Genomic DNA, 27,416 nt, shown 5'->3' on the forward strand with positions numbered 1-27,416 from the left:
TGGCAACAGGCACCACCTTGCCTACTGAATGAACCACATCTCAGCATTGCTGGGTAGCCCACTAGGCCCTCCATGATCTAACCCACGTTATCTGCTGTCCACTCCCCCTCAACATGCAAACCCTTGGACTATACAAATGAGCTGTGTGAAAACTAGTGTCTTTTACAAACTGCCAACATGAAATTTGTACATTTTTACTCATTAGAGTCACTTTACCAAACCACTTCACTGCTCCTCAAAATGCAAACCTCTCTCTCTGATAAACTCCATCAAAAAGTTGGGTGCATTTGATCAACTTTGATGCCAATTCTTACAGTACACTTTGTAAGCCTTTCAGACATTCATGAAATTATTCTTTTTCTGTGCTGCAGTGGTGGTGGGGGGTAGAGAACAGAAAGATAGTGCTTATTATATACAAATAATAATGATAATAATGATGAACTTTTCTAGTTTGCATAGAACTTTTCTAGTCTCTAGCTCATTTTAATATAAGTTATATTAACTGGGTGCATATAAAGGACAGTCAGCCCCTTTACTGGTTTGTCATCTTGTCACTACAGCTATCCAGTACTGTTCTGAACCTATTCTTGTTACAAAGATGAGGTATATACGGTTTCCCTTGAATTTTAAAGGAAAAAAAGAAGCCAGACATCTCCAACAATCTGGAATTTTATTCCATCCATATACATGCATAGTAACAACATTTGTTGAGAAATTATTTCTATCAGAAGTAGAACATTATCTCTGTGATCACCAGGTGCAGTATTGCTACTCTTCTATTTAAATAGATCTTATATATGAATTAAATTCATACTTGCAGCATTGAGTTTAGGGTTTTGATTGAGACTGTGCCTTTCAAAAGATAAAACTGATTAATACTACCTCATTACTTAACAATACTGCTTCCAGTAATTTTGTTCATTCTTATAAAGTATTGCATTTAACAGCAAAGGTTTAAAAATTGAGAGAGCTGCATCAGCGAAAGAAAATACAAGTACTATACAAGAAAAAAATTGCCATCTTCATTTAACATACATGTTTAAGATTAAGAAAATGGACAGAAACATACGGCTACATACAAATGCAAAGCCTAGTGACTAAGAGACTGTATCTGCTAAAATATAAAGTGCAAACGGAGCCTGATTATCCAAGAATTGAAATCTTAAGGCGAACTTAGAGCATGTGTATTTAGAACATCTTTGCAAGTTATATTTTAGCATATACATATATCTGCAACAGCATATAAGAAGAAATCAAGATACACAAGTGCTTTTGAAGCTATTTCTAAAATGCTCTTCTGTATTGTTTGTGACTATTTTCTTTAAAAGCTACTATACAGTGCAAACCATATGTGCTACACAATAACTATACAATAACATTACAAATGACTTTAATATAAAGTTTTTAAATAAAAAATAACATAACCACAGCTATGAATACTGCTGGTAAAATAAATTAATTTTTTTTTTGTTTTGAAAATGGCACCAATAATACACTTTACTAATGGACTGTAATGAAATTATACCTCAAGTCTTCGACTCAGCCATACTGAATTATCTCCTGATTGCCCAGATGTAATTCAAACAGCTTTTTCTTTTTTGTTTTTTTGTTTTTGTTTTTTTCTGGACTGGGTAGAACAACATACTAAACACTGGTACCAAAGATGACGGATGTTTCTTTAATTTCGTTATTTCATTTGACGTGTTCCGCGGCATGTGATGAGCAATAAAACTTCTTGTGAGTTATAAAGTTTGAGAGGTTGTTGAACTGGATGTCACACAGCCGGCAGTACTTCCCACTGGTGGGGGCCTGGGTGGAGCCGTTCACACTTTTCGCTATACTAGACAACTGTTCCTCCGCGGAGGGAATTCCCGGTGAGACGTTCTCGTTGGTGGCCAGTGGGTTCTCAGAGATCCAGGAGGGAGACTTGTGGCCATCTTCAAGCGGAGGGTTCTGAGAAATGTTCTCTTGCTGTGGGTTGGCGGCAGGTCGCTCGTCTTGCTTCAGTCCACCGTTCACGATGACCATGCCTCGATTTTTGGGCAACAACGGCAGGGAATCTTTCTTGGGCACCGCGCACCCATTGGAAGAAGCCTGGCCTTTGGGAGATTCATTTCCCTCGTTTGTGCTTTGCTCGACGTCAGTGTTGTGGATGACAAGAGAACCAGAAATATAATCACTTGGCTTTATTCCATAATACGGAGAAAGCTGGTCGGCGGCGGCGCCTTTTGCCTTCTTTATTGCTCCGGGGTAAAGGCATTGTGGAAGAAACAAATGTTTGTTTTCTTCTTTTGTCGCGATGAGCTGGGCAGCTTCGCTGAATACTTTCAGACCCTGCAGGGTTGCTAAGTGGGATGAAAATAAGTTTCCATTGGGGGAGGGCTGCTTTAGATTCCCATTTTTTTCACATTTTATGATGCTTCTTTCATAGCTGACATCAGGGCTGTTTCGTTCGCTCTCAGGATTCGGAAACGCTTTGCTGTCGAGAGGACCCAGGTCGTTACGCTGATGCGCAGTGACCGGGCAGAAATTCTGCTTGTGGGCCAGGTAGTTTTCTACCTTGTTGAAACTGATCTTGCACACGGTGCACTCGTGGTAGTCCAGCAGCCTTTTGGGAGACGTGGTTGTCCGCTCAGACTGGGATAAACACTTCTTGCTGAGGTCGATGGGCACGTCCATCTCTAGGCAGGGAACACTGGAGTGAGTAGTGTCACATTTAGAAACCGGAACACATTTGTTAATCGTCAGGGAAGTTTCCAAGTGCTTTGAGACAATTCCTGGAAAGATATCACATCTTGGGTGGTAGCACTCTCCCAGCCCTTCCGTGGGTTCTTGAGTGGAGGTACAAGGACTGCTGAGGTTGGCTACGTCAAGAAACCGCTGCTGGACCAGCGGAGGCCTCTGCTCCTGCTCGGGCAGACACATCTCGTACATCTTCCTGCGCTTGCGCGTGCGCATGGTTCTCTGCATGGCAGGCACTTTGTTGGAAGCGGACCTCTTTAGTGGAGGGTCGTGCCGCGTAGCACAGTAATACTGTTTGTGGACCATGTACGTTTCGTGCCGGCTGAAAGTAATGTTGCAGGCTTCACAGGTAGTCTTATTTGGGTCACTTTCCCCATCCACTAAGGGGACACTGGGATTCTTCACATCAAGAGGTTTTCCATTAATTTTATCATCATTGCTGTTGGGGGTGGAGAGCTTCTTGGCTTGAGGGGAAAAGTCCTTGTCGTGGCCCTTCCCATTTGGCCCAATTAAATCTAACACAGTGGAAGAATTGATGCAGGATGTCTGAAGAAGTGGGTTCTCAGGATCAGCAGAATGAGAGGCTGGATTGAGAAGGTTTATGGAGGTTTGGCCCGTGTTGGGACTCACGGCCTCAGGCATCTTTTCCGAAACCCCAGGGAACTCAGGGGACTTGGCCATCTGCTGCCATCGGCTGCTGCAGTAATGTTTTTTGTGCACTAGGTAATTATCCAAATTATTGAATGTTATGTTACACTCAAAACAGGTAGCCCCCTTGGGCATCAGGGGGCTGTAAATGACGGGAGGGTAGCTGCTACTTCCGTGCCTCAGTCGCCGGTGTACCAGTTCAGACATCTTGGCCAAGATCTCTGACGCTTGAGGGACCATTGTGATATCCTGGGGAAAAGCAAACTGAGATAGAAAGGGTCCCACAGGAAAAGAAGGCCCAATATTAGGCTGAACTGGAGATGAGGCGAGTCTTGGACTAGAGGGCTCAGACTTTATTTTCGTGTAAGAAAAGCTTTGTTTGTTTGCTGTAGGCTGAATCTCCGGTCTCTGGTTAGTGAGAAAGAGCTGAGTCTTTTTCTCACACTTGTCCAGCTCTGTGTCAGAGCTCGCATCTTTAGTCTGCATGGCCTTTTGGCTCTGGGGGAGTTCACTTCTGGTCAGCAAGTCTGTGGCTGGCGGTAAGCCGTCTTCGGTTCCACTTGGAGAGTGTTCCAGGTCACTTTCTCTCGGAAGTTTGCTGCCAGGGACATGGAGCTCCTGGTGCTGCAGTAACTCCCTCTGAGTCTGGAAGCCGAAGTGGCAGTGATTGCATCGGAAGGCAGCTTGAGTGAGATGGGAGAACAGGTGTTGGTGAAAGTTGATCACAGAATCAGCAGTATAGCTACAGACGGTGCATTTTAGACTAGCACCAGGGGGGAGGAATTCTTCCATTTTCACTCCTGGAGAAACATACGAAGTCAGAATACTGAGAACCACACATACTGGTTTTCTATTGATATGAATCATTACTAATGACCTAATGTCTTCAACACAGCAGAAACGAACTGAAATCTTTCAGAATCTCATTTGTGATATTAATTTTTCTTTCTTGTGACATCTTTCCCCATGTGTGATATAATAACCGCGCTTCATAGTTTCCAGGGCACTTTCCTGAGTATCATCTCATTGTAGCAGGAGAGTCATCACTGTTTCAATTTTACAGGTCAGGAAGCAAATTCAGGGAGGCCAAAGGAACTGATTGTAAAGCTATTCAGTGATGGGCCCAGCCCAAACTTCAGATTTTAGAATTTTTAATCCAGTACCCTTCTTACCACAACACTATGCTCTGTATTAGGAAGAAACAGGCATTCCTTAGAGTTGATACTGATGACCTGTGTGCAAACCAAGTAACTCAGTGCATTTAGTGCACTAGATTAGGTCTTCACTTAAAAGAATACAACTAGGAACCATTTTGCAAAGTAATTAATAACTTCAATAATTTATCTTTGGTATAAATTTAGAATGTTATTTTAAACTGAACATGGTTTATCTCTATCCAGGGCTGACAGTCAGCTGGTACCAGTACACTGATAGAGTCATTTAGGACCAACACCTATGCTGATCGATCACTGCCTGTTTCTAGCCGGTTATTAGCACTGACTGGTGGATGAGCCTCAATGCAATATTGTAATTTACAAGAAATATGTATTTGGTCATTCAGATGAGCAAAATATGTTTCTCATATATGTTTGGTCTTCATCCTTGGTTCCTGGCTCACAGCTTCTAAAACTTTTGGAATTTCCTGTGATAAGAGTGATAAAGGTGTCTTTGTTATGTTGATGAGGTGACTTTTGGAAAGCCCTCAGGTAAGCTAAGGATGGGAGCTGGTTACCAGGAGAATGGACCTTGTGATTGGAGGGTTGAACTGTCAGTCTTCTCCACTTCTGGGAAGAGGGGCCTAAAACTAAGTTCAACTGACCTTGGCCACTGACTTGATCACGCGTCAGTAGTGAAGCCTCCTTAAAACCCCGCAAAAAACAGAGTTCAGAGAGCCTCTGGATTGGTCAACATGTGGAGATTTGGGGAGACTGGTAGGCACGGAAACTCCTCGCCCTTTCCCCAAACCTTGCCCCATGCCTCTCATCCATCTGGCTGTTCCTGAGTTATATCCTTTTATAATAAACAGTAATTTAGTGAGTAAATGGGGTTTTCTGAGTTCTGTGAGCCACTCTAACAAATTAATCAAACCAAGGGGGTGTCTTGGCAAATTCTGATTTATAGCCATGGGTCAGAAACACAGCAGACTGAAGTCTGAACTGGGGTAGGGATGGGTAGCCAGTCCTGTAGGACCAACCCCATAATCTGTGCAGTAATCTGAGTAGTGTCAGTGAGTGAGGTTGATTGCAGGACACCCACCTGCTGTCTGAAGAATTACTTGGTGCGGGGGACCCCTCCCCCTGTGGATTGGAATTGGGATCCAGATACTTTTACTCATTAAAGTCAACTCTTTTTCCCATTTGTTGGTATATGGTTGAACCAGGTTTGGATCATCCTCTGCACTCTAGACTAAAATGAGAATTGCCCCTTATAAGATGAAAATATACCAGTCCTATACAGGTAAAAGGGGACTTATATCTGTCTCTTTTTCTCCTTAGCTAATCCAATACTTTTTTTTTTCTTTTGAGCTGGAAATATCCTTCTATCTCTATTTTTGTTTTGTGCATGACTTTACTCACCATGTGAGACACCAACGTGTTTCTGCCTCCCCTGCATAAAGATAGCTCATTTGTAGGGAAAGGGAAGAGAAGAGAATGGGTAGAGAGGAAATTGCCTATTTTTATAGGTATAAAGACGAAAGCTTGCATTGTACTAGAGCATGGGAGGCTGGAGTTAGTTTTCTTAAACTGAGTATGTATTTCAGTTTTAAATTATTCAACCCAAGCAAAACCAGCAAAGGGAGTCACCTAGAGTTGCCTTACAAGTTTTGTATTCTAGATGCTGAAGAACTGTGATGCCCAAACCTTGGTTTGCCCTAGCCAAGAATGTTCTAAGAAATATCTCAAATTAATATAATCCTGTACATTTGATTTATTTCAGTTATTTTTAAAATATAGGAATTGGAATGCTATGTGACGATACTAACAACAACTGGGCATACAGTTCCAAAATAAATAGGAAGAGATCCAAAATAATGGGAACCTTGCTGTTAAGAAACTTGTTCTTCAGCCTGATTTTTCTTAAGAAATTTTAAAACATAGCACTAGAAGTGGTTTTATGTCATAAAAATCAACTAAGCTGTTACAATGCACACTCTGGAAGTCAAGAGCATTTTATAGATCCATATTTAACAGTTAATTTTTCTCCATTGTGACTTAATTGGATCTATCAAAATAATAGCTTTATTTCAATTCAGCAAATACTTGTTTTTATGTTCCTGCTATTTAGTCCCTGCCATGTGGAAACAGTATGGTCAGTTTCCAAAGATCACTTGACACTTAAATGAATATTAATGACAATATACAAAAGGTATTGAGATTTTCCTTCTAAAAGTGATGCCGTTTTATTTCAGTTGGAAAAAAAAAAAAAAAACAGTGTGGCCTGAAAACTGAGCACTGTAAGTTGTTAGAAAAGAATTCAGACTCAAGTCCTTTGAATAGAATATACTGGCTGTGTGTGACGTAAGATAACCATCAGCTAGTTTAATTTTTGATTTTATAGATAGAGATGTATGAATGAATGTATGGATGTATGTATGAATGTGTGTATATACATACGTACGTAGAGAAAAAAGAGGGTCTCCTGGAGCAAAAGAAGAAACAAGGGAGGCACTTACCACTGTGTGAATTCAGGTGCATCTCCAGAGCTCGGGCGTTTGAAAAGCTCTTGGTGCACTGTGGGAAGGGGCACAGACTGGAAATCTGAGGAGCACTGTCTTCGTTTTCCTCTGACACTGGAGCAGCTTCTCTTTGCCGCCCGCTGCAGTAGTACATCAAATGGGCTTGCAGATTCCGCTCACTCCGATACCAGATGCCACAGGACTTGCAAGGGAATATATCCTCTGCAGGCGGAAACACAGGGACACGTTAGCTGCTGCCCACTTGGAGCCAGCCATGGGGAGAGCAGTGCTTCATTCAGTTCTTCTCAGAGTCTGCTCTCAGGTTCAGAATTAGGCAGACAGTGATGAGTGCTGCTTTGGGCGTGGTTCCACAGTACAGGACTAAGCTTTTAAAGAAATGTCACATTCAATGCAGTTTACCTTCCCACAGACTCTTTAGAAAGTGGTACTGTGGGAGACGCCGAGATAAAGCATGAGGTGAATCCTAAATTGTTTCTGTTGTGTTTATGGTTTGGGAAAATATGCATTTATAAATAGCACTGTGAATTGGTTTGTCTGATTGATTAAAAGGTAAAGAATCTAATGCCTGAACTAAAATAAGCCTCAGTGATGCCAGCTCCTGACATCATTTCTTCATTTAATAAATTAATTACAGAGTGCCTCCTAACTGCCAGGCTCTGTGCTGGGTAGGATGCAAAACAAAATGAAAGACCAAACAGCTGTTGTTAAAGCACTTAAGATTTCCTGGGGCTGGTTAACAAGTGGTGATATCATTACATTAGAATGCGATGAGTATTCTGATGGAGATATCTGGGGGGTACTTTGGACATGGAGAAAGAAGAGATGCTAGGCTGGTGAGAGAACTGGAGGAGGATGAGGTCAGGGAAGGATTTAGAGGGAAGATGACAACATCTAAACTGAGTTGTGCAGGATGAAATTAAGCTAGTCAGATGCAGAAGAGGACTGCGCCTTCCTGAGCAAGGGATCAGCCATGGGCGCCTGAGAGAGGGGCTGGGTGGGGGATGGGAGGCTATTCTGAAATGCTCAGGCAAGGGGCTGGGAGGGATGTGGTTGAAGAAGAACGGGACAGGTGACCAAAGACCCTGTATGCTTTAAGTTTAGATTTCTATCTCAATGATTATGGAAAATTACAGAATCATTTTAAGCAATAGACTGACAGAATCAGCTAGGATCAAATCCCAATAGTGGAGTTGAGTTTTGAAGGTAGTGAATTTGGAAAGAAGACTCGGGATTGGTAGGAGGCAACTGCGGTAATCTAGTGAAATATGACAGAGTCTGAATTGTAGCTAATAGTCATGTAATATTTATTGTGATGCTGTAGTAAGTGTGATAGGTTTTCTCATGTATTCATTCATGGAAAATTTCTGTGTGTGTGTTCTCCTTCATGCATGTATAGGTGAAGAATGTGAGGCTGAGTAACTTGCCATGATCACACAGTGGGTGAATGGGGATTGGAAAACCTTGGTGTAAACATCCTTCCATAATGCCTCAATGGCAAGGGGGCAGAAAGAAGAAAAGTTATATTGAGGAAGTGGAACTGACTGGAAGTGAGGACTACAACTTTGCAATTAGATGTTAGAGCAGAGGGCAATGTTTCTTCTTGGTGCCGAGGCTTCTTGTTGGCATTTCTCTATTAAGTGATGGTTTCATTCATTTCTACAGGGAATAGAAGACTGATAGGTGATGAGTTCAGGCTAGGACACATATACAGGATAACCAAATCTGACACTGTCCTGGGCAAACTTGGCACTTTTGTAGTGAAAGAGGGCACTTATTCAGAGGGATGCCAGGTAACACTGTAAACAGGGACCAGTTCAGGCACTCTGGGGCATATGGCCACATTAGTTCTGTGGGGTTGCTATTTCGGGGAGAAATAGAAAGGAACATTGCAAAGATGGCAACAGAGGTCTGAAACTCAGCAGAAACAGCTAGACTTTGTGACTTATAAACTGTTAATGTGTAGTTGGTGGTGGAACCCATGACAGTGAAGAAGATGGCTTGGGGGAATCCTGCTGAAGGAGATAAGGAGAAAATTAAGGACAAAATTCTAGTGAATGAGAGGAACAGCAAGTACAACACAGAATTTCAAAATACAATTTAATTACAAAATTATATACTACTACTGTTTATTATTTTGCCCATCCCACTCAGATTAGTTACATTGACACTTTTCAGAGGGCCACCATGTTTAGTAAAGTGTCTTTTTACGCAGGATGACTTTAACTGATTAGCTAGTTTAAGATTGAGAACAAAGGCTGTAGGCATCTTCGTTGATTTATTTGGGATTCATAGTTATCTTGCTATAGAGAGCAAACAGTATAATCGCGAATGTAATTAGAATTAACATTCATACACTGGAGCATCACAATAATGTAAGGTACTCCTAGTACACCTGGTAACAAAATCATCTTGCCTCAAATTCAAGTTGGGTCTGTGTTATTTCAAGTTCCTCACTATCCAAATCAAAGTAAAGGTCCAGTAAATAAAATAACTACATTTACATTAAGGAAATCCAAAAATATTAGCTTGGGTTGGGGGCACTGAATCCACTGGTTGGATGCAGAGTAATTTCAGATGCACCCGAGAAGTTCTTTATTCTAACAGCAAGAACATAATGATTGTTGAGTATATATATAAATATCAAGACATGGTTGTAGTCTCTAGATTTCTCTTCTGCATCATTCAAAGTCTTGGGGATCTTCAAGGGCATTTTTGACTCAATGCAATATTTCACTTGCCTACTAGCTTTAGAATCTATTCTCCTCTTAAGGTGTGACTGCTACTATGCTTTCTCACAGAGCTAGATAAAAGCAGAGCAGAGTCTAGAACTCAGATCTTGGGACTCCTAGATCACTGATTTTATAAAGTGTCACCTTGTGTATTCAAGAAATACAAACTAAGTTAAATAGTCCTTTTAACAAAATATAATCACAAAGATGTATTTACCAGGGCATATTTCAAAATCCTCCACACAGAGTATTCTAAGCTTGTAAGTATTTCTTCTCTTTTTATTTTTTGTATATTAGCTGATGTCTTGATTTATCTAGCCCACATTTCCCCTTCATTACTATATCTAATCAAATTTGATTTTGTGTTTTTTCCCCTTATTTTATGTTTCAACTCTGTGGCTCTTAATACGGAACTTATGCTACCACAGGAGCATCAGTGACAGCTGTTGGGCTTCTTATAGCCAAAAGCAGTCATGAATGTTGTTTAGTTTAGGATGTTAGATTTCTGTGTGTAACATTCAGGAGTCCAACCTGAAATGAATGAATTTAAGTGTCCTTTTTGTATTCCCATGAGAAGCAATCACACACACACACACTTAAAGCTGGAGAAAAGATAAAATAAAATCACAACACCGGAGGGAAAGAAAAGTCTGTCCCTGCTTGTCTGTCCCTGCTTGCCTGTCAGCAGACATTATTTTTCCCTCTCCCACAAATACCCACCACCACAACAAAGCTATTGTACTGGGCTATTGCACTCAGCACTTACTATTGACAATAGCTGTAGGCAAAATAGAAGCCATGGCAGCTTGCTGAGGAAGCAGCTGAATTGAGTCCAGCAGGCGCGCGGGGTACATCCCTTCTGTAAGAGTCATCTGACTGGCAGCTTGTAGCCTTGAGTCAAAATCCACCACAAAGGCAATTAGCTCTTCACCCTCAGCGATAGCCTTCGTAGTTGTGCACCAAAGCTGACCCCCTATTAAGAAGAAAAAAGAAAGAGAAAGATAGAATTGACATAGAATGCTCCAGCCTGCTGTTTGTTGGATTGATGTCAATAGCACCTTCTTGTGTTTTTCACATCAGTTTCTACTGGGGTGGAGTATTTGGTCAAGACAACAGCCGTCCTTCCTCCTCTTCCCTTTGTTAACCTAAGACAGTACCACAGCCAGTTATTTTACCAGCAACATGGGTTAATATGGGAATAGCACAGAACTGCAACCAGAGACATACAACTATGGCCAACCACAGGAAAGTCTGGTAAAACAAAAGAGAGGAAACTCTTTTATAGAGAAGGGGAAATTGGGAGGGGCTCCTAGAAACAAAAAGTCCATTGGAGGAAACCGGAAGGTTGAAATGTAGTGGTTTTTCATTGGTTGAATTGTTACAGTCTCTCATTGGCTAAGCTGCTGTCAGGCGAGGAGGAATGCTTTCTTCCTCCAGGTGAGAGGTATTAAGTAGTGGCGATGCAAAGTCCCTCTCTTCCTGTTGGGATCTGTGCTGAAGTCCAGTGATACGTGTGTGAGAGCTCCCCCTGCTGACTTCCCCACTCAATTGTAGTGCAGTTTCCCTTTATTAATGTTCACAACCTCTTATGTGGAAAATTGTATTCCTTGCATGAAATGAGCTGTTCAGTGACAAACACTAAGAGAAGACTAAGACCCAAGTACAGACATAATCTGTAGAGGGTTCTGTCAACTGTTTGCGTTCGGGTGGCTGACTTCATCATCACCCATGCTATTACATGGTATACCGCCCAATAACAAGCATAGTAGGGCTCTAAGCGCAAAATTTGTTTCAGGTGAGCCTTTGAAATTACTCTTTCTGCACCTTATGAGTAAATATACACATATCAGATGACATGTATATACACCAGATGATATATGTATATATATATATACAAAATGCCTAAAACGCCAAAGCCAGTAAACAAAGTTCCTGAAATTTAGAAAGTCAGAGTGAAATTCCAGTTAGTTTTACTCTATGTTGACTGCCATTTTTTGGGGGGTTGAGAGAGGGCTGAGTGATCTTTACTTATATAATGTTCCTTATAAATGCAGCCTCTTTATCTCCATTTACCCTGATTGAACTTCCCGAAAAGATGATATGCCAAAGATCCTTTTCAAAAAGGCTTATTTAAATAAAGATTTGTTTAAATGAAAAGAACCTTTTCTTCAAACACTAAGATATACTCTGGCTCTGTACTTCAAATGGTCACGTGTGGTGCATTAAAAAGAAAATTAACTATGCAAGCACATCTTCTAATGTATTGGGATGTGATAGTGAACGCTCATTTATTTAACGTGTTTAGACAGGCAAAGCACTTATATTTTGTTATCTCCACTCTCAGGCCTAGATATGTATCCTATACAGTTATGCCTGAAATAATATGGCATACTTGATGTGTTATACAGCTTTTTTTTCCTCATTGTGTATATATTGCAAGGCTATATATTGTACTCATTAAGCAAGCAAAAACTGTACCCGTTCTGATAAGTAATATTGCTCTGTTTATCTTTCAGCATAACTGTCTTTTCAGCTGCACTTCATTTTTTCCACCCTCAAAGAGATCATAGTTTTTAAACAACTTGTGGTAAAAATCGGGTGGAAAAGATAACAACAGCATACGAGGGGGCAGAGCTGCCCAGAAGACTCAGGACATTGTTTTAGAGAAGCCAACCTTAGGCAGTTCACTCAACCAGCTGAGTAAGCGGACACAACAGCATCGGTGACAAGCAGATGTTCGTGAAAAAAATAAAGCCAAAATTACAGACCTCAAATTTCATGGGAAAGTTTCAAAGTAAAACACAAATATACCAAAGGACTAGAAAACTTTTTTCACTTTGGCTACAACATCTCTGAAAGCATACAAGTTGGCCAATGTTGAAAAACAGATTCACTGTGGCGTTGATTGATTGATTGATTGATTGATTTACAAAGACAGATGTTAAATGGCATCACTGGAATGGAACTGGAGGAGCTCTGAAAAGTGCTAAGTCCTGCTCTTTCTGCTGGCTATGCTTCTTCCCCCCCCGGGAAGGCTTCTGCGTTTGGCTGCTATGCCTTCTCGGATGTGCATACAGATCCAAACTACTTACAGCTATAGACAAGGTAATCATGGGCCCCTTATCTCTCCTCTGGGAAACAGTTTATTAAGTGAGCCTGTGTAATAGAGAGATGGGGAGGGTGGAGGCAGGCACTACAGTTTAGGTTTATTTCCCAGCCTGGTTTTTTTGGAGTCTGGATTTCAATGTTGAACTGAGTAATTTGTATTATTGGACACAGTTTATCATGTTTGATAAACTTACGTTATTGGGAAATCCAGCTATGACTATCTTTTATAGAAAGGAAGTTTTGAACTCGGGTCCCCAGGAGAAATCGATTATTTTAGAGAAGGTAGCACTCAGCTAATCTTTATCACAGGAGTCAGCCCTGGAGCAGGATGACCCTGAAGAATTGTGCTCACACTCTGAACCAAAAAGATCCAGTAAATAAATTAAATAAAATTCACAAAATATTAAGTGCAAATAAAAATAAACAAAAAGTGATTTTTCTATATTAAGCAGCCTGGCAGTTGTAATATGCGTGTGTGTTTTCAGATGTGCTCAGTAATGTTTCATATTTTATTGTCTTTCTCATCTTATCTCATTTTATGGCTTATTCAGAGCATATCCTTTTGAAAGGCTGAATTAGACTGAAAATGTACTGTGCAGGTTCGTGAGGAAGTCAGTTGTCTTAGGATTGAGTCTTTCAAATCATTCGTACATCCATTGTTCATTGAACTCTCCACTGTGCGCCAGTTGGAGACTAAGGCTGGAGAGAAAAAAAAATATTTTGGAAGTCATCAGCATGTTCTAAATAACTGGGGATGCTCTTTGTGTTGATGTGGTAATACAGGAAGACTCCAGTATGAAAAGAGAACAAAGATTGAAACTTGGAGAATCTGAATGTTTAAGATGTGGGTAGAGGAGATGTGATCATTTAAAGACACAGAGAACATATTTTGGAAAGGTTAGAGAATGTCACTGAAAAAGTCAAGGCTTGGTTCTTGAAAACAGCTTGGCTGAGTTTTCCAGATCATGACTCTAGAGCATTCAACTTGAGGGAGTCTTTTATAGGGAGAGATATCCCAAGTATTATGACATAATTTCAATCACTGATTCAAATGAAATATGCTAAGGATAGTACTGCTAGTGAGGATGTAATACCATCTGGAGGACATACGGACGGCGGAGCCAGACTGGGGTGCAGATCTTGGCTCTGCCACTTGTTAGCTGTGTTAACTTTGAACTTGTCACCTACACATTCTATCAGTTTCCTCAACCTTGAAAATGGGGATGATGATAATGGCCCTGAATTCATGGTACTACACGAGGATGAAATAAGCTAACACATGTGAAAGCTTAAGAACAGCACCTGACATACAGTAAGTGCTATAACCTGTCAACCTTTGTCCCTGTGGTGTGGTCTGGTCGGGACTATTATTCTCGTTTCTCACTGCCCTGCAATGTCCAAGGAAAGAAATGTCACCAGAAAGAAAAGACAAACCTATGAATTCAGTGAGCAAATGTATCTGTGTTTCCCTTGAGAGAGCTAACTCCATTCAGGAAAAAAGACCGAGGCTGCATCATGTGTGGATCAGTAAGAAACTGAGATAGTTCTAGCAGTCTGCGTGGGGCTGAGGAGGCAGGAGAACCGGTTTCCCACCCTACGGTAAATACAGAGCCACAGTAAATACAGCCAACTCTAATTTACAATTCAATGGAAAGCAGTAGTATTCATCTTGATTAAGAAGCAATCTGAGTGCATGAAAATGATAAATCATGTTGATATTTAGCTTTTTCGGTGTCTTCACCGATTGACCTCATGTTCAATGGAGACAAATCATAGGGTATTACATTCAGCTTTAAAATGAGAGGACCACTATCAAACACACACACACACAAACAAAACAAACAAAAACTACCAGAAAACAAGGATTGGCAAGGATGTAGAAAAACTGGAACCCTTATGCACTGCTAGTGAGAGTGTAAAATGGTAGAGCCACTCTGGAAAACAGGACAGTTCCTTAAAAAATTAAAAATAGAATCACCTTTGATCCAGCAATTCCATTTCGGGGTATATACTGAAAAGAACTGAAAGCAGTGTCTCAAAGAGATATTTGCACACCTATGTTCAGAGTAACATTATTAACAGTACCCCAAACATGGAAGCAACTCAACTGTCTATTCACAGAAGAATGGATAAGCAAAATGTGGCATGTATATACAATGGAATATTATTCAGCCTTAAAAAGAAAGGAAATTCTGACAATGCTACAACATAGACGAATGGGAACATTATTATAAGTGAAACAAATCAGTTACAAAAAGACAAGTATGATTCCACTTATGGGAGGTACTCAGGGTATTCAAAGTCACAGAGATAGAAAGTAGGATGGTGGTTGTCAGGGGCTAAGGGAGGGGGCATGGGGAGTTACTGTTGAATGGGTGCAGAGTTTCATGCAAGATGAAAAGAGTTCTGGAGATGGATGTTGGTGATGGTTGTACAATAATGTTAATGTACTTAATGTCACTGAACTTAAAATTTAGTAAACTTAAAAATGGTTAAGATACTAAATTATATACACACACACACACACACACACATATGTATATTTACCACAATAAAAAAAGTTGGAAAAAATGAGAGCATTGTTTTTTTTTCACTAAAAATACATACACTTTGAACCTAGACTATATGCACAAGTTTTTAATCATAGCTAAGAATAGGAATATAACTTTTATTAAGTGCTTTATTGTATGAGATGGATTGGAAAAAACAAAACAAAACAGAAAAGAACCAAGAGTAAGGTCTTCTTCCCTCTCAGTTTTCCTAATAAAGGTACTTTAACAAACTACTACTTGAAAGCTAAGACCTTCATGGAATGAAGTTGCTGCTGAGATGAAGTTTACTTTCTCTGAACACATTATTTTCACCTGAATGAATTTTGGATACTTGTGCAGATCTGAAAGTTGTGAGTGTTGTAGCTCCTGGTTACTCTGTTGCTTTGGGTTTCTGTCTGTGTTTTGAGTACCAGTATCAACTCTCCGTGGATATGAAATTGAAGGAATCTACACAGATGCTTTCCGTAGCTTTTCAAATGCAGTCATACGCTTGATTTCCACAGATTTAAATCAAGGGGATCTTCGCCTACTAATCTACTCACGGTATATTGATAGAAACACAAATAGAATTATGTAAAGGTGCTGGGTGCGCATAGCATATGGAAATACCATATATGTTGGAGGAAACTCTTACAACTTTTTTTGCTCAGTAATTCAAGAATAAATGATCATGGTTTAAGGGATTATATGCTAAAAATGAAGCATGGCTGGTACCCCAAATTGCTGAAAATGTATTTGTCCTCAGTGTGAAGATGAACTAGAAAGAGCGTTTGACTTGTGGGTAAGAAACTTTAGTCCTAGTCCTGACTTGATTGTTAGTTACAGTGTGATCTTGGCGAAATGGCTTTAACGACATCATATATAATGTCAGCCTTGGGTTAGGTATCCCTAGATTATTATCATCAAGTTGTGAGCAACTTTTTATGCTTCGATGACCAAAGTGCTAATAAGAGGAACAATCACACATTTAGTAAGTGGTTACTGTGTGCTATGCACTGACACTGTGCTAAGTGCTGTGCATGCATTGTATTTATTTGTCCCAAGGAAGCAGTGAGGTGGCTTTTATTTATTCCCATTTTACTGGAACATCATGAGGGTGAAAGCGTACTTCAGTTATTCAGGGTTACATAGCTAGAGGGGAGTTGGAGGAAGATGGGAAATGGGGTTTCTCTAGAGTCTGAATGAGAAACCAGATGTCCCAAGCCACACTGCCATCTGATGTTCATTAAGTAACTACACTGAACTTTACCTTGATGACTCAAGAGTCTGAGTAACTAGCATCACTATCTCTTTGAATCAGAAATAAGATGGTTCACTTTATGAATGTCAAGAAGATCACACAGTGGTGAGCTAGAGCTTTTAAATGCACAACTACTTTCTGGAGAATAATGTCCATATCTGTGATGTAGCAGTAATGCCAAGTTAACTGGTAACATGACTAGCAGCCAACACTTCGAAAGCACTTACTATGTGCCAAGTACTGTTCTAAACATTTCACATTTATTAAATATGGATGGAACATTGGCTTGACTCGACCCCCTAATTAAACTGCAAGTTGAGCTGGACACTAAGAGGGCATCACAGTTCTTCATAACCGGAGAGCACTGGTTGGCAACCTTCACTGCACAGTAGGTTCACCTGGGAGCTCTTCAGCAACACTGGGTTTCGGGCCCTACCCCAGATCAATGAGATCAAGATTGTTGTAGAAAAATGTGTTACAGCTCAGTGTTACAGCTCGGTGTTATAGCTCAGTTGTGACAGCTACCTGGATCCAGGCGAGACACCAGGCAGCACTCACAGAGTTGGAGAATTCAGTTTTATTATGCCAGTGGGCCCAGAGGAATTAACATTTCAAGCTCTGGACCGCATCTGTAGGTTTAATAGGCTGCCAGTTTACACTTTGTAACATCATATGTAAATAAGGTATAACAAAAGTTGACTAATTAGGAACAAGCTTTGCAGAAATGGACCAATTAGGAGGGCAAGAAATAACCAATCAGGAGTGAGAGAAATAACCAATCAGGAGTGAGCTCCATGTAAATGAGTACTACAAATGGACCAATCAGAAGTTAGGGAAATGGACCAATTAGGAGTGAAGGAAATAACCAATCAGGAGTGAGTTCAGGGAACCAACAGAATTTTAGGTGTAAGTTTTACTTTCCTAGAAGTAAGCCGTATCAGAGGCAAAAAGTGAGATAGAGCCTCTGGGCCAGGGAATCGGACAGTGCTGGCAGGGGAGTAGTGGCCCTGCCTGGGGGTCCTGCCAGTCTTTTTTTATGGGGCTTCCCACTTCAAAATCACTGGGAGTGTAGTTTGGGCTTCATTATTTTTAGAAGCTGCCCGGAAGGCATCATGTACATCCAGAGTTCAGGATCACTGGCATAAGGGTCAACCATCTGCACTTTGCACAGGTAGAAAGAGTGAAACCATATGAACAAAAAAGTCTCTCCTGATAATCAAATATTTCATAGACTTGTTCAAACAATTCAGTAGAGAGATGTCTACTTTGAAATCCAGAAAATGACAACTGAAAATAGCTTGGAATAATATTTGAAGAATGCGGGAATGGTGAGTGAAAAGGTATAGGGGAGGCAGACAAAGCGATGTAATGACTTAGCATCATCCTTCAGCTGAATAAACTGGTTAGGAATTGAGTACCTTTGTGAATTATATTTGGTTTTACAGTGTTTAATTCTTTATCATTTTGAAGATGTTAACTTATTAATAGGAAGGATCAATACTATTGTAAAAAACTGTGCAAGATCATACTGTGCAAACCAGAGCAAAAAAAAAAAAAAAAAGTCACATTCCTACTGCACGGGCATGAAGTCTTTATCCAATGACATCAGGCGCTACAGCAGCTATCTGGTACCTTCTTCGCTTCCACCAAATGGAAAGGGTACTTGAGGATTCTCTCTTTGTCTGCCTCTTACCCTGCAAACATAGTCACTCTCCCCAGTCTCCACACCCACACACCACTCCCTTCACAAATAAAGGGCAAATATATTCAAGGTTCCGTAGAAAGTAATAACTTACTAAGACCTTGAAGTTCTTGAAAAACCATATACTTGCTGTTCTAAGTAATGTTTATGATCAAAGTTCTTGAACAAACAGATATGGTTCCTAACAGGAAGCTTATAAATTTTTCTCTCATAATTGCTGTCAAAGCTGCAGAGAAGTGTACTACAAGTTTTGATAATAAAGAATAAAGTCACAGTTCAAACTCGATTATATTTTGGAAATTCACGCTCCTCTTCCTAGAAGTGGTGGCCTTAAATATCTCCCCATCCTGCCAAATTTTTCACTTGCACTTTTTATTATTTATGAAATCGGTGTCTGCACAATGTCATGCAGACCTCTGCTGATAAACTCTAATTAAGATTAAGACAAGCCTTTTGGAAAGGAGCCCATCATTAGCAAACATGATAAACACAAAAATACTCCCCACTTGTCAACCAGGAGCAATTCAGTAACCTAACAGTATTATCTGTTGCTAGGTTACAGAGCTGACAAAGCTTCAATTATATTGTCCAACCATACCTATAGAGTTCGGTATGAGCAAAATGTATCCAGTATAAAGGCGTTTAACTTCGTCCATTCTATCTGCAATTCATGGTTCCTTACAATGGTAAGAATCAGGTTAATAATTACATAGCGCGCTGAAAAATCTTTTCCGTGTGTTATGTCTATACATGTTTCTTTCTAATTTATCTGTGTGATTGATAGACGCTTGCTTTGTAAAAATAAGGAAATGTGAGCAACGTGAAGATGTAAACCTTGAGCATGGCTACGTCTGGGCTCATCAAGATACGGACCCAAACTTAGCTTAAAAATATACAGCAAATTGAACCAATTAAATCACATTTAGATTTTGTATTCCTCTGCCTCAGTATGTACAAGGATAAGGAGCCTCAAGCAAATAGATGGGGATACCAGTTTGAAACTTTAAGCTAAAAAAACCCGAACCCCCACACACTCACCTAACAAAACCAAAAGAAATAGGTGGTTTTCAATAATAATTTATCCTAATGGCTTTTCTAAGGATATTTAAAAGTTGAAGTTAGTAACTTTTACTACATAACATTAGGTCATTAAGTCTTACTTTCCTTTATTAGACTGGGAACCCTAAGAGGGAAAAATCAATGAAACCTCCCAAAATATAGACATTTGGCAGCAGAAAAACAAACAAACAAAAAGCGATGTGTGTAAAAAGGGAAAATCTACGTGAATCAGAACTTTGAGATCTTTTTTACTGTGGGTGATTTTTTGGTGTGATTTTTATGGATTTTGAACAAAAAGTAATTACAGCATTTTAAAATCACTCTGGCATAAAACATGTTATATTACATCCTAATTGCTACAGCATTTTGACTTCTTAAGGTATACAGTGAAATTTCTGCATTAATCTAAAAGTCTTTCTCCTTCACACCTGATACACAAGAAGATGGTCAACTGACGGTCAGAGTTCAGTTAATAAGGACTACATATCGGTCTATAGAGTAAACTACGATACCTCTTAAGCACACTCAAGTCAATTAAAGCCAGGGGACTAAATAGGCTGTTTCTCTCATACACACACACACACACACACTGTTTCTAGAGGTGGAGGAAACAGGGATACTTAACATGTTCGGTCATCAACTTCTTTTATTTTTACTAAATAATTTGGAAGTCCAACACGATGCCCACTTATGAAATTTAGTTTTTTTACACCTGGGAAGTGATTGGGCAGAATAATTCCCTAAAAGCTAAATAACTGCCCCATTCCAACATGGCAGGTGTTACTACCTAGATCTCAGGGTGGGGCCACTCACACAGGACATAGATCCATACGGAGCCACACTGTTTAATGCACATTTTATAATGAATTTGGATCCAATACTGTTGAAATTCTTGACAGTGGGGTAGTGCAAGGAATAGAACTTATAAATTATGTGTGCCCCTTCTTTGAAAACCGCGGTGGAGGTTTCTTTGTGCATTGGCAAATACAGTAGGAATATGAGGTATTGTGTGAATCCTCCTGCACGGCACCTGATAAAAGAATAAAGAGCTGTGACATATTCTTAAAACAATAGAGGAATTAAAGGGAAACAATGGGCCAGCTGCTTCATTAATACAATCAAAAGGGAGCCCAGCACAGAGGAGTCCAGATAATTAAGCACTACTCTTTTAGACCTCCTTCCCATAATAAAATTGCTTAAAAATGTATTAACTACTTCATAGTTGTTAGATAGATCTTTGCACTTGTTTATTTAGAGTTGATTAATGCCTTTTTTTCCGTATGCAGCGACGTGCCAACTCATAGTTTACAATAGTTTTTGAATAAAATAGAGTGAGGATAATTGATAAAGATCTGCACAATACACAGCAATAAATCAAACACATTTTGCAAAAGGTCCTTCCTGTTTTTAAAGAATCTTTAACATTTTTCATTTGTACTTATAGGTGACGCAGGGCACTTTGGGGCATTCAACTTGCCCATGCTGGCCCTCCTAACATCTTTTTATAGAACATCCCAGCAGTTCCTGGGAGAAAGAGGAAAAAAATCAGATTTGACCAGCCACTCTAGAGTGTGCCTTTGGTTTCTGGGCCAAAGAAGAGAATGAATTTTTCTTTTTGAATTCTTTTTGCCTTTTCCAATCAAGAGGGATGGACACACGGCAGAACTACTTGCCAAAATGCACTATTCATCCTTCATTAACTTGATTATAAAAAAACAAACAAAAGGACCCCAATGTTTTATGCTCTTTATGTTAAAACATAGTTTACAATTTAAGATAAACATGGCTTTCTGTCTTCACCTCTTCTATAGGCAGCTTCTCCTCTGATGTCAACAGAACATTTACAAATTGCTTAAGAACTGGAAAATTGGGAACTGAATACTGTGTCCTGAATGTTGAAGAAGGAATTAAAAAACTACACTCTGGTTTTCTCCCAAATATTTTTAAGTAAGCTTATGTCAACCCAACATTAAAATTACAAACTTTACTGAACCCTGTGGTCAGTCTAAATTGAGATTTATTCTATTCTGGTGATTTTAGGATCTTAAGTGAAAAACACAGACAGAATTAGAAAGAATAGGGGTCAGAGAGATAAATGAATTGATATCCTTAACCATATTTCTGAGATTAAGAGAAGAAAGACTTTGCTTTTATACATATGTTATATATGATTTATAATTTACCAGCTGGAGTCATATTTCCAAAGATCTTCCTGGATTGTGTCAATATTTTAGAGGATATAGAATATCTAATACCAGCTCTGAAATCTGGCTTCTGACTTCAGGAGTTAGTTCTCAGTTAGCTCGATAAGATTTGCTTGCATATCAGGAAAGAAAAATATATAAATTAACAGTCAGTAGGTGCAAACAAAAATGACTGTTTTAGGAGCTATTCTGTATGATTATTTATTTCAATATTTTTGTTTTGATTGAGCCTCAAACTTACTTTGTTAGAGTGAAAGTAGAAGTAGATAGACATGAGTTGTTCACAGGCTTATGAGCAAGTGAATCTTTTCAAGTGTACATCTTTGAACATCTCAGGTTTATAAACTATGTCCTTACGACAAGGCAAAAAAAAAAAAACCCTAATAAATGTTGGTAATGCTTTATTGCAAAAGTGCTAAATTAAAGGATCCTCTTTTAGCAAGTGTTTTGGAAATAAGCTTAATGATATCCTCTCTAAGTCATTTGTCATTTTAAATATTATATGATGTATTATTTAGCATAAGTTCAACAGATAATATTGGTCTGAGCAGAAATCAGAATAAAGAAACACAAACACCCTTATTAAACTAAAGGAATTATCTGTGTGACAAATAGGAAATACTGTCATCCCATTTTATAGACAAGGAAATCAAAGCCAGCCTGGTTAAACTAGCATTTCCTAAACCCCCCTCCTATCACAGAGGGCATTCCCAGGTCCAAACTTGTAACAGATCCCCACCCACTCCTGACCCCAGATCTTTCGGCTCATGGTGTGTATTCCCTCCACAGAATTAATTTTTTTCCGGTAAGAAAATGTCTCCTACTGAGATAACTTCCTTTCCCTTTTAGGAAGCCTATGAAGCCCCTTTCAGAAAAGTAAACAGTGTCCTTGTGCTCAGTTCCAGATTTCTGCTGAAGGGTGGGTGCAGACAGTTTTGCCCTGTGAATAAGAAGGCACTCAGTACCACCTGGTAAAATCGTCTGAACGAATGCATGGAAGGTATGAAAGTCAGGTATCCTACCTAGGGTTTAGGCAAGTAGATAGGAAGTTTCTATAAGATCTCAACAGGAGAAGGCTTGCTCATGGAGTGGTCTCAGCATTCCTGGGGTTTGCGCTCCAGTCTACGATGGGCTATGCCATGTTTTGCAGAAGATTGCAATGGTGCCATGAGGTAGCCCAGCAGACTGTCTGGCTGCCTGACCATTACGATTTTAAATGACTAGCCCAGAGGTGACTTTACACCCCAAAGTCAATCTGTCAAGATTCTGCCTGCTGCTGATAAACTGATTACGAAGCTGCTGAAGACTCTGCTTGTAAACAAAAGCATTTATCAACTAATAATTTGCAATAAACTGATGTAACTCCCAGCTGAGCCCCTAACTGTAATTGTCTTTACCATCTGCCTATTAAAACTCCATTCTTCATCAGCCATCAGGAGCAGAAGGGAGGAATTCTCCACCAAAATACACAACTTGCAAGTTGATGAATAATCTGAGTGCATCCCGCGCTTTCATTACAACTCCTGTGTTGGGTATGTTTAATTTTCATTCTTGCCTAGCCTGGGAATGCTCCGAAATTAGGTGGAGGGGAAAGAAAATGAAACACTGTGCCTACTGCTTTGCAGAGGAATAAATTATACAAGTTCATCACAGGAGGCTGTTTTTAATTTCTTCCTTTCCTCCTTTGCCGGCTCTGTGTAACATCCACCGCGGTTTCCTGATGAAAGCCCCCCAAGCACCACGTTGGAAATTAACCTCTGGGCTCCTTGTTCAGCTTGTCCATTTCCATTACAAGTCTTTGTTTTGCTTTAAAAAAAAAAAAAATTCCAGGAGGCTCATTAAACTTCTCCAGGGAGTCAGTTTAAAAGTGTAGACTCCAGTGAAGGGGTGTTGCAGGGCTGAGAGGCCCCTGCAGGGCAGGGTAGATGAAGGGGGCACAAGTGCCCCATAGCTGGCAGGACCCCGCGTTCGCTGTCCTCAGACGGAAGTCTCCCGTGTTCTAGTGCCCCAAGTATGTGGCAGGGTTCTGCCCAGAATCTCCTCCCAGAAGATGGATTTCAATAATAGTGGGTTTGAATGGTCAAAAATTCCCTGTTCTTCAAAGAAGTTATTCCCTTTAGGTGCTGACCAGATGTATCCATGGAAGGAAGAAACTAGGAAAAGGCGTTAAATTCCTTTGCATTGTGTTTTTCTGGAAACCTCTCTTCGAATAGCCAGTATCATTTCATGCTTTCTCAAAGTTTATCAATTTTTAAGTATGTTTAATTTTCTCATCAAAAATATATCATTTATTTTAAACCCTCCCAAACACATATTTTAAAACCACACACACATACCCTACAGTTTTTTCATAGTTTTTTGCTGCTCAGAGAATGTTCCTTTTTAAAAAGTTATTCCTTTATCCAGAGGACATGTTATCCCTCCATAAGAGCTCAGTAAACCTCCTGATAGGCTGACTATGTACGACCAATTCCTGTTTTTAAGGTTCAAATTCTGGGGATAACAATTCGTGTCAGGTTTTCCTATTATAACACAATTGAAAATAATGTTTATATTTTTATTTCATTTTTCTAAGAGCTTTTCTGTAGGTTATTATTTTTCATTATAGCCTACTGTTAAATATAACAGAACTAATAATTGCCTTCCTCAGGAACAATGGAAATGGGCACTTCTGGACCTGGCTCTTACTATGCCTGGTCTGGAGAAGAAGGGGAACAGGGGACAACTGGTCTAATTTTCTGCATGGGCTGTGGAGAACCTGAAATGCAAGCAAAATCGCATGTGACTATGTTCCCTGAATTTCAGAAACATCAAATATCAGAACAAAGACTTGACGTAGTTTTTAGATGACACAGAAATCTTCAAAGACCCTAACTGTGCAAAGCAGAATTCTTCCTAGAAGTATTACCTTTCCTTCTTATCCTACCTTTGAGACTTTTATCAAGACATTGAGATTCTTTGGTCACAGATTTTTTAAATTAATAAATAAGATACAGAGTGAGAGTTAATGTGTTTAAGTATGTTGACACAATGTCTTACAAAATTGACAAAAAACATTACAACATAATTTAACTTATAATTTAATGTTAAAGGTGATTAAGGTTAAACTTTGATGCTCATTAACTGCTTCCAAATATACACAAAGAAATGGTGCTATGGTGTTTTATGTGTTTGTTTTAAATTTTTAAATTTTAAATTTTTTTTGCACCGGATGTATATGCTCATGTTATGACTTAAGTGAAAACAGAAAACTTTAATCGCTATTACTTCTGGATCTAAAACTTTCATGATAGTCTATTTTAAAATATGGAAACTCAGCTGATATCTCATTTGAGTGTTGCTGGATGTCTATCCTATAGTAAATTTTAGAATTACTACATAACAGATTCTAATAAAATGCTTTCATGTGAAATGAGGTGTTATGTATAGTACATGGATACCCTTTGATTTTCTTCAGGGATCTCCCTCTGTTTTGATGTGTCTCTAGTCTCCATTTGCACTGAGTAGTTTTGGTAAGAAAATAAGTTTTGATAAATGAACTACCAGCAGATGGCGCTCAATGCATTCTATGAGCCCCGCCAGAAGAAAAGAAAGGATTTATTTATTTAATTCTATTTTATCCTCAATGTGAAGTTGCTACACCAAGCTTTATAATCCCCAGAGATTTCTGTTAATTGACTAAACAACCTCGTGGCCATTTATAGACTGTCTGATGCTCATCTAAATGGCACTGAATTCAACTCATATGCCTGTGCAAGATACCAGGGCATAAAGATGGAACCTTCCCTGCGACCTGGAAAAAGAACTTGTGTTCTTGAAGTATAATGTAAACTCACCAAATGAATTTTCTGCTTAAAATAAGACAATTGCCCTTACTGTGCTGTTGAGTACCTTTCTTTCTGTCTTTTTTTTTTTATTGAAGTATAATCGATTTACAATGTTGTATTAATTTCTGGTGTACAGCATAGTGATTCAGTTATACATATACACATATATATTCCTTTTCAGGCTCTTTTTCATTATAGGCCATTACAATGAATATAGTTCCCTGTGCTATACAGTAGGACCTTGTTGTTTATCTGTTTTATATATAGTAGTACCTTGCCTTCTTAAATGAAGTACATGAAAGACTTATTTTTGAATGGGTTTATAATCTGCATCACGAATGTTTTAAAGTCCTCCTATAATAAAACTCTTTGCATAGATAGACATTTGCTGATTACTGAGACACATGTAGTACCTCTGAATGTGACGGTGAATTATGTGTTTGTGCTAAGAAAGAAAAAAAAAGCTTTGAATGGTAAAGATGATTACATGTGTAAAACTAAATAACCCTGTAGACAGTAAGTCTGAGATGATGTTGTTCTGTTTTTCTTCTCCTTTTCTCCTGCCTGCCTCCTCCTCCAATTAGGAGAAAACTTTGCTCTGAACTTTAAAACTTTAAGTCTTAGAACTATTTTCCAATCACCATTACTAGCAGTAAAAAGTGGCAGATTTCGTTCCCTCTAGTGACAAAGAGTATAAGGAATTTTATCCAAGTGTCCTTCTAAGTCCTTCTGCACTCACTTCCTCCTGTCTTACTAGCATCCTGTCACTGGGTGCTTTTCTTTACCTGATTTGAACTTGGCCTTGCATATGGCAGAGGTACCCAAAGTCACACTACATTCTCAATCCTTTGTCATCCTCAAGCAGAAGTCCTGGATCAGAGTCCCAACTGTAGAGGCGCTTAACGTGAGTCTTCAATTCTAAAGGTTTCAATTGTTGAATTTCTAGGCAAGGTCCCACTAAACTGAGTGGAAAGTGGGTTTGAAATCCTCAGTGGAGCTATGTGTAATAAACATGTTGCATCCCACCATCATTTCTAAGACCTACTGAAAACATGTATTTTTAGAAGATGTACAGTAGAGCTACCATATAATCTTATTACCACTTAAGAACATTTAGCATTTCTTACAAATTATATTAGCAGTAAAAAAACAAAGAAATTAGAAACAAGTACTCAGTCAACATAATAGCACATCGTATAATTTCAAAGGAAGAAATGGGGCTATGCCCCATTGTTGACTCTACAAACAGAAAGGGTGTTGTGGTTCTGCCCAGTACTTTGAAAATCCATCTTTCAAGGTCGGCCCTTGACAGTCGAGTTAGGAAGGGTAGCGTGGAAGGCAGGGTGGCCTCCTGCCAAGGATGTTGCAGACGAGTGGGTGATCTTAGGGGAATGAACTGCAAAACCTTAAATTTTTGCTTGTGTGATGATAAAACCAGAGCCAAATGATTTTTCTAAGACTGTATGGCCTTCTGTTCCATTTTTATTGCGCAGTTTGGAGTGATAAATTTTACTGTGCATTAATTTACCTAAAAGGGTCAATACTATATTCAAGAGCATATCAATTGTTTTCAGTAAGATTAATAATAAAATATGTTGTCTTTACGTCCAAATGGGTACAAATATCCTCAGACTGGTGTCATCTGGCTACAGGAAAATGTACTGCCTTTAAGAAGAAAGGGAAGAAGAGTCTTGATTCTCAGTGTTTCACTGGTCCTTCTTAGCTGGACTTTGTTGTCACAGGATTTGGTAAAATATATTCATGTTTTATATCACATTTCATTGGTCACTCTTCGGTATGTCTCTAGCGAAAGAAAAAGAGAACAAGGAGGAGCCAGTGAGGGTCCTCTTCATGGAGGCTGTCCTCAAGTCCCACACCACACGTTAGGCGTGTGGGTTAGTGCACGGA

General features: G+C 39.4%; 1 protein-coding gene across 4 annotated transcripts in view; it reads right to left on the reverse strand.

Annotated features, from left to right (window-relative positions):
* Positions 1-651: 651 nt before the first annotated feature.
* Positions 652-27,416, reverse strand: part of ZFPM2 (zinc finger protein, FOG family member 2) — a 428,417-nt gene continuing 401,652 nt past the window's right edge. For all 4 annotated transcript variants that reach the window (XM_031439479.2, XM_031439478.2, XM_064476900.1 and 1 more), the window contains 3 exons: positions 10,583-10,789; positions 7,064-7,288; positions 652-4,190 (listed from right to left, as the gene is read on the reverse strand). In XM_031439479.2, the coding sequence (XP_031295339.1) occupies positions 1,693-4,190; positions 7,064-7,288; positions 10,583-10,789 (2,930 nt within the window). In that variant the 3' untranslated portion in view covers positions 652-1,692. The remainder of the gene's footprint in view (positions 4,191-7,063; positions 7,289-10,582; positions 10,790-27,416) is intronic.

Source organism: Camelus dromedarius, chromosome 20 (assembly GCF_036321535.1).
Source record: "Camelus dromedarius isolate mCamDro1 chromosome 20, mCamDro1.pat, whole genome shotgun sequence".
Classification (NCBI taxonomy): Eukaryota; Metazoa; Chordata; class Mammalia; order Artiodactyla; family Camelidae; genus Camelus; species Camelus dromedarius.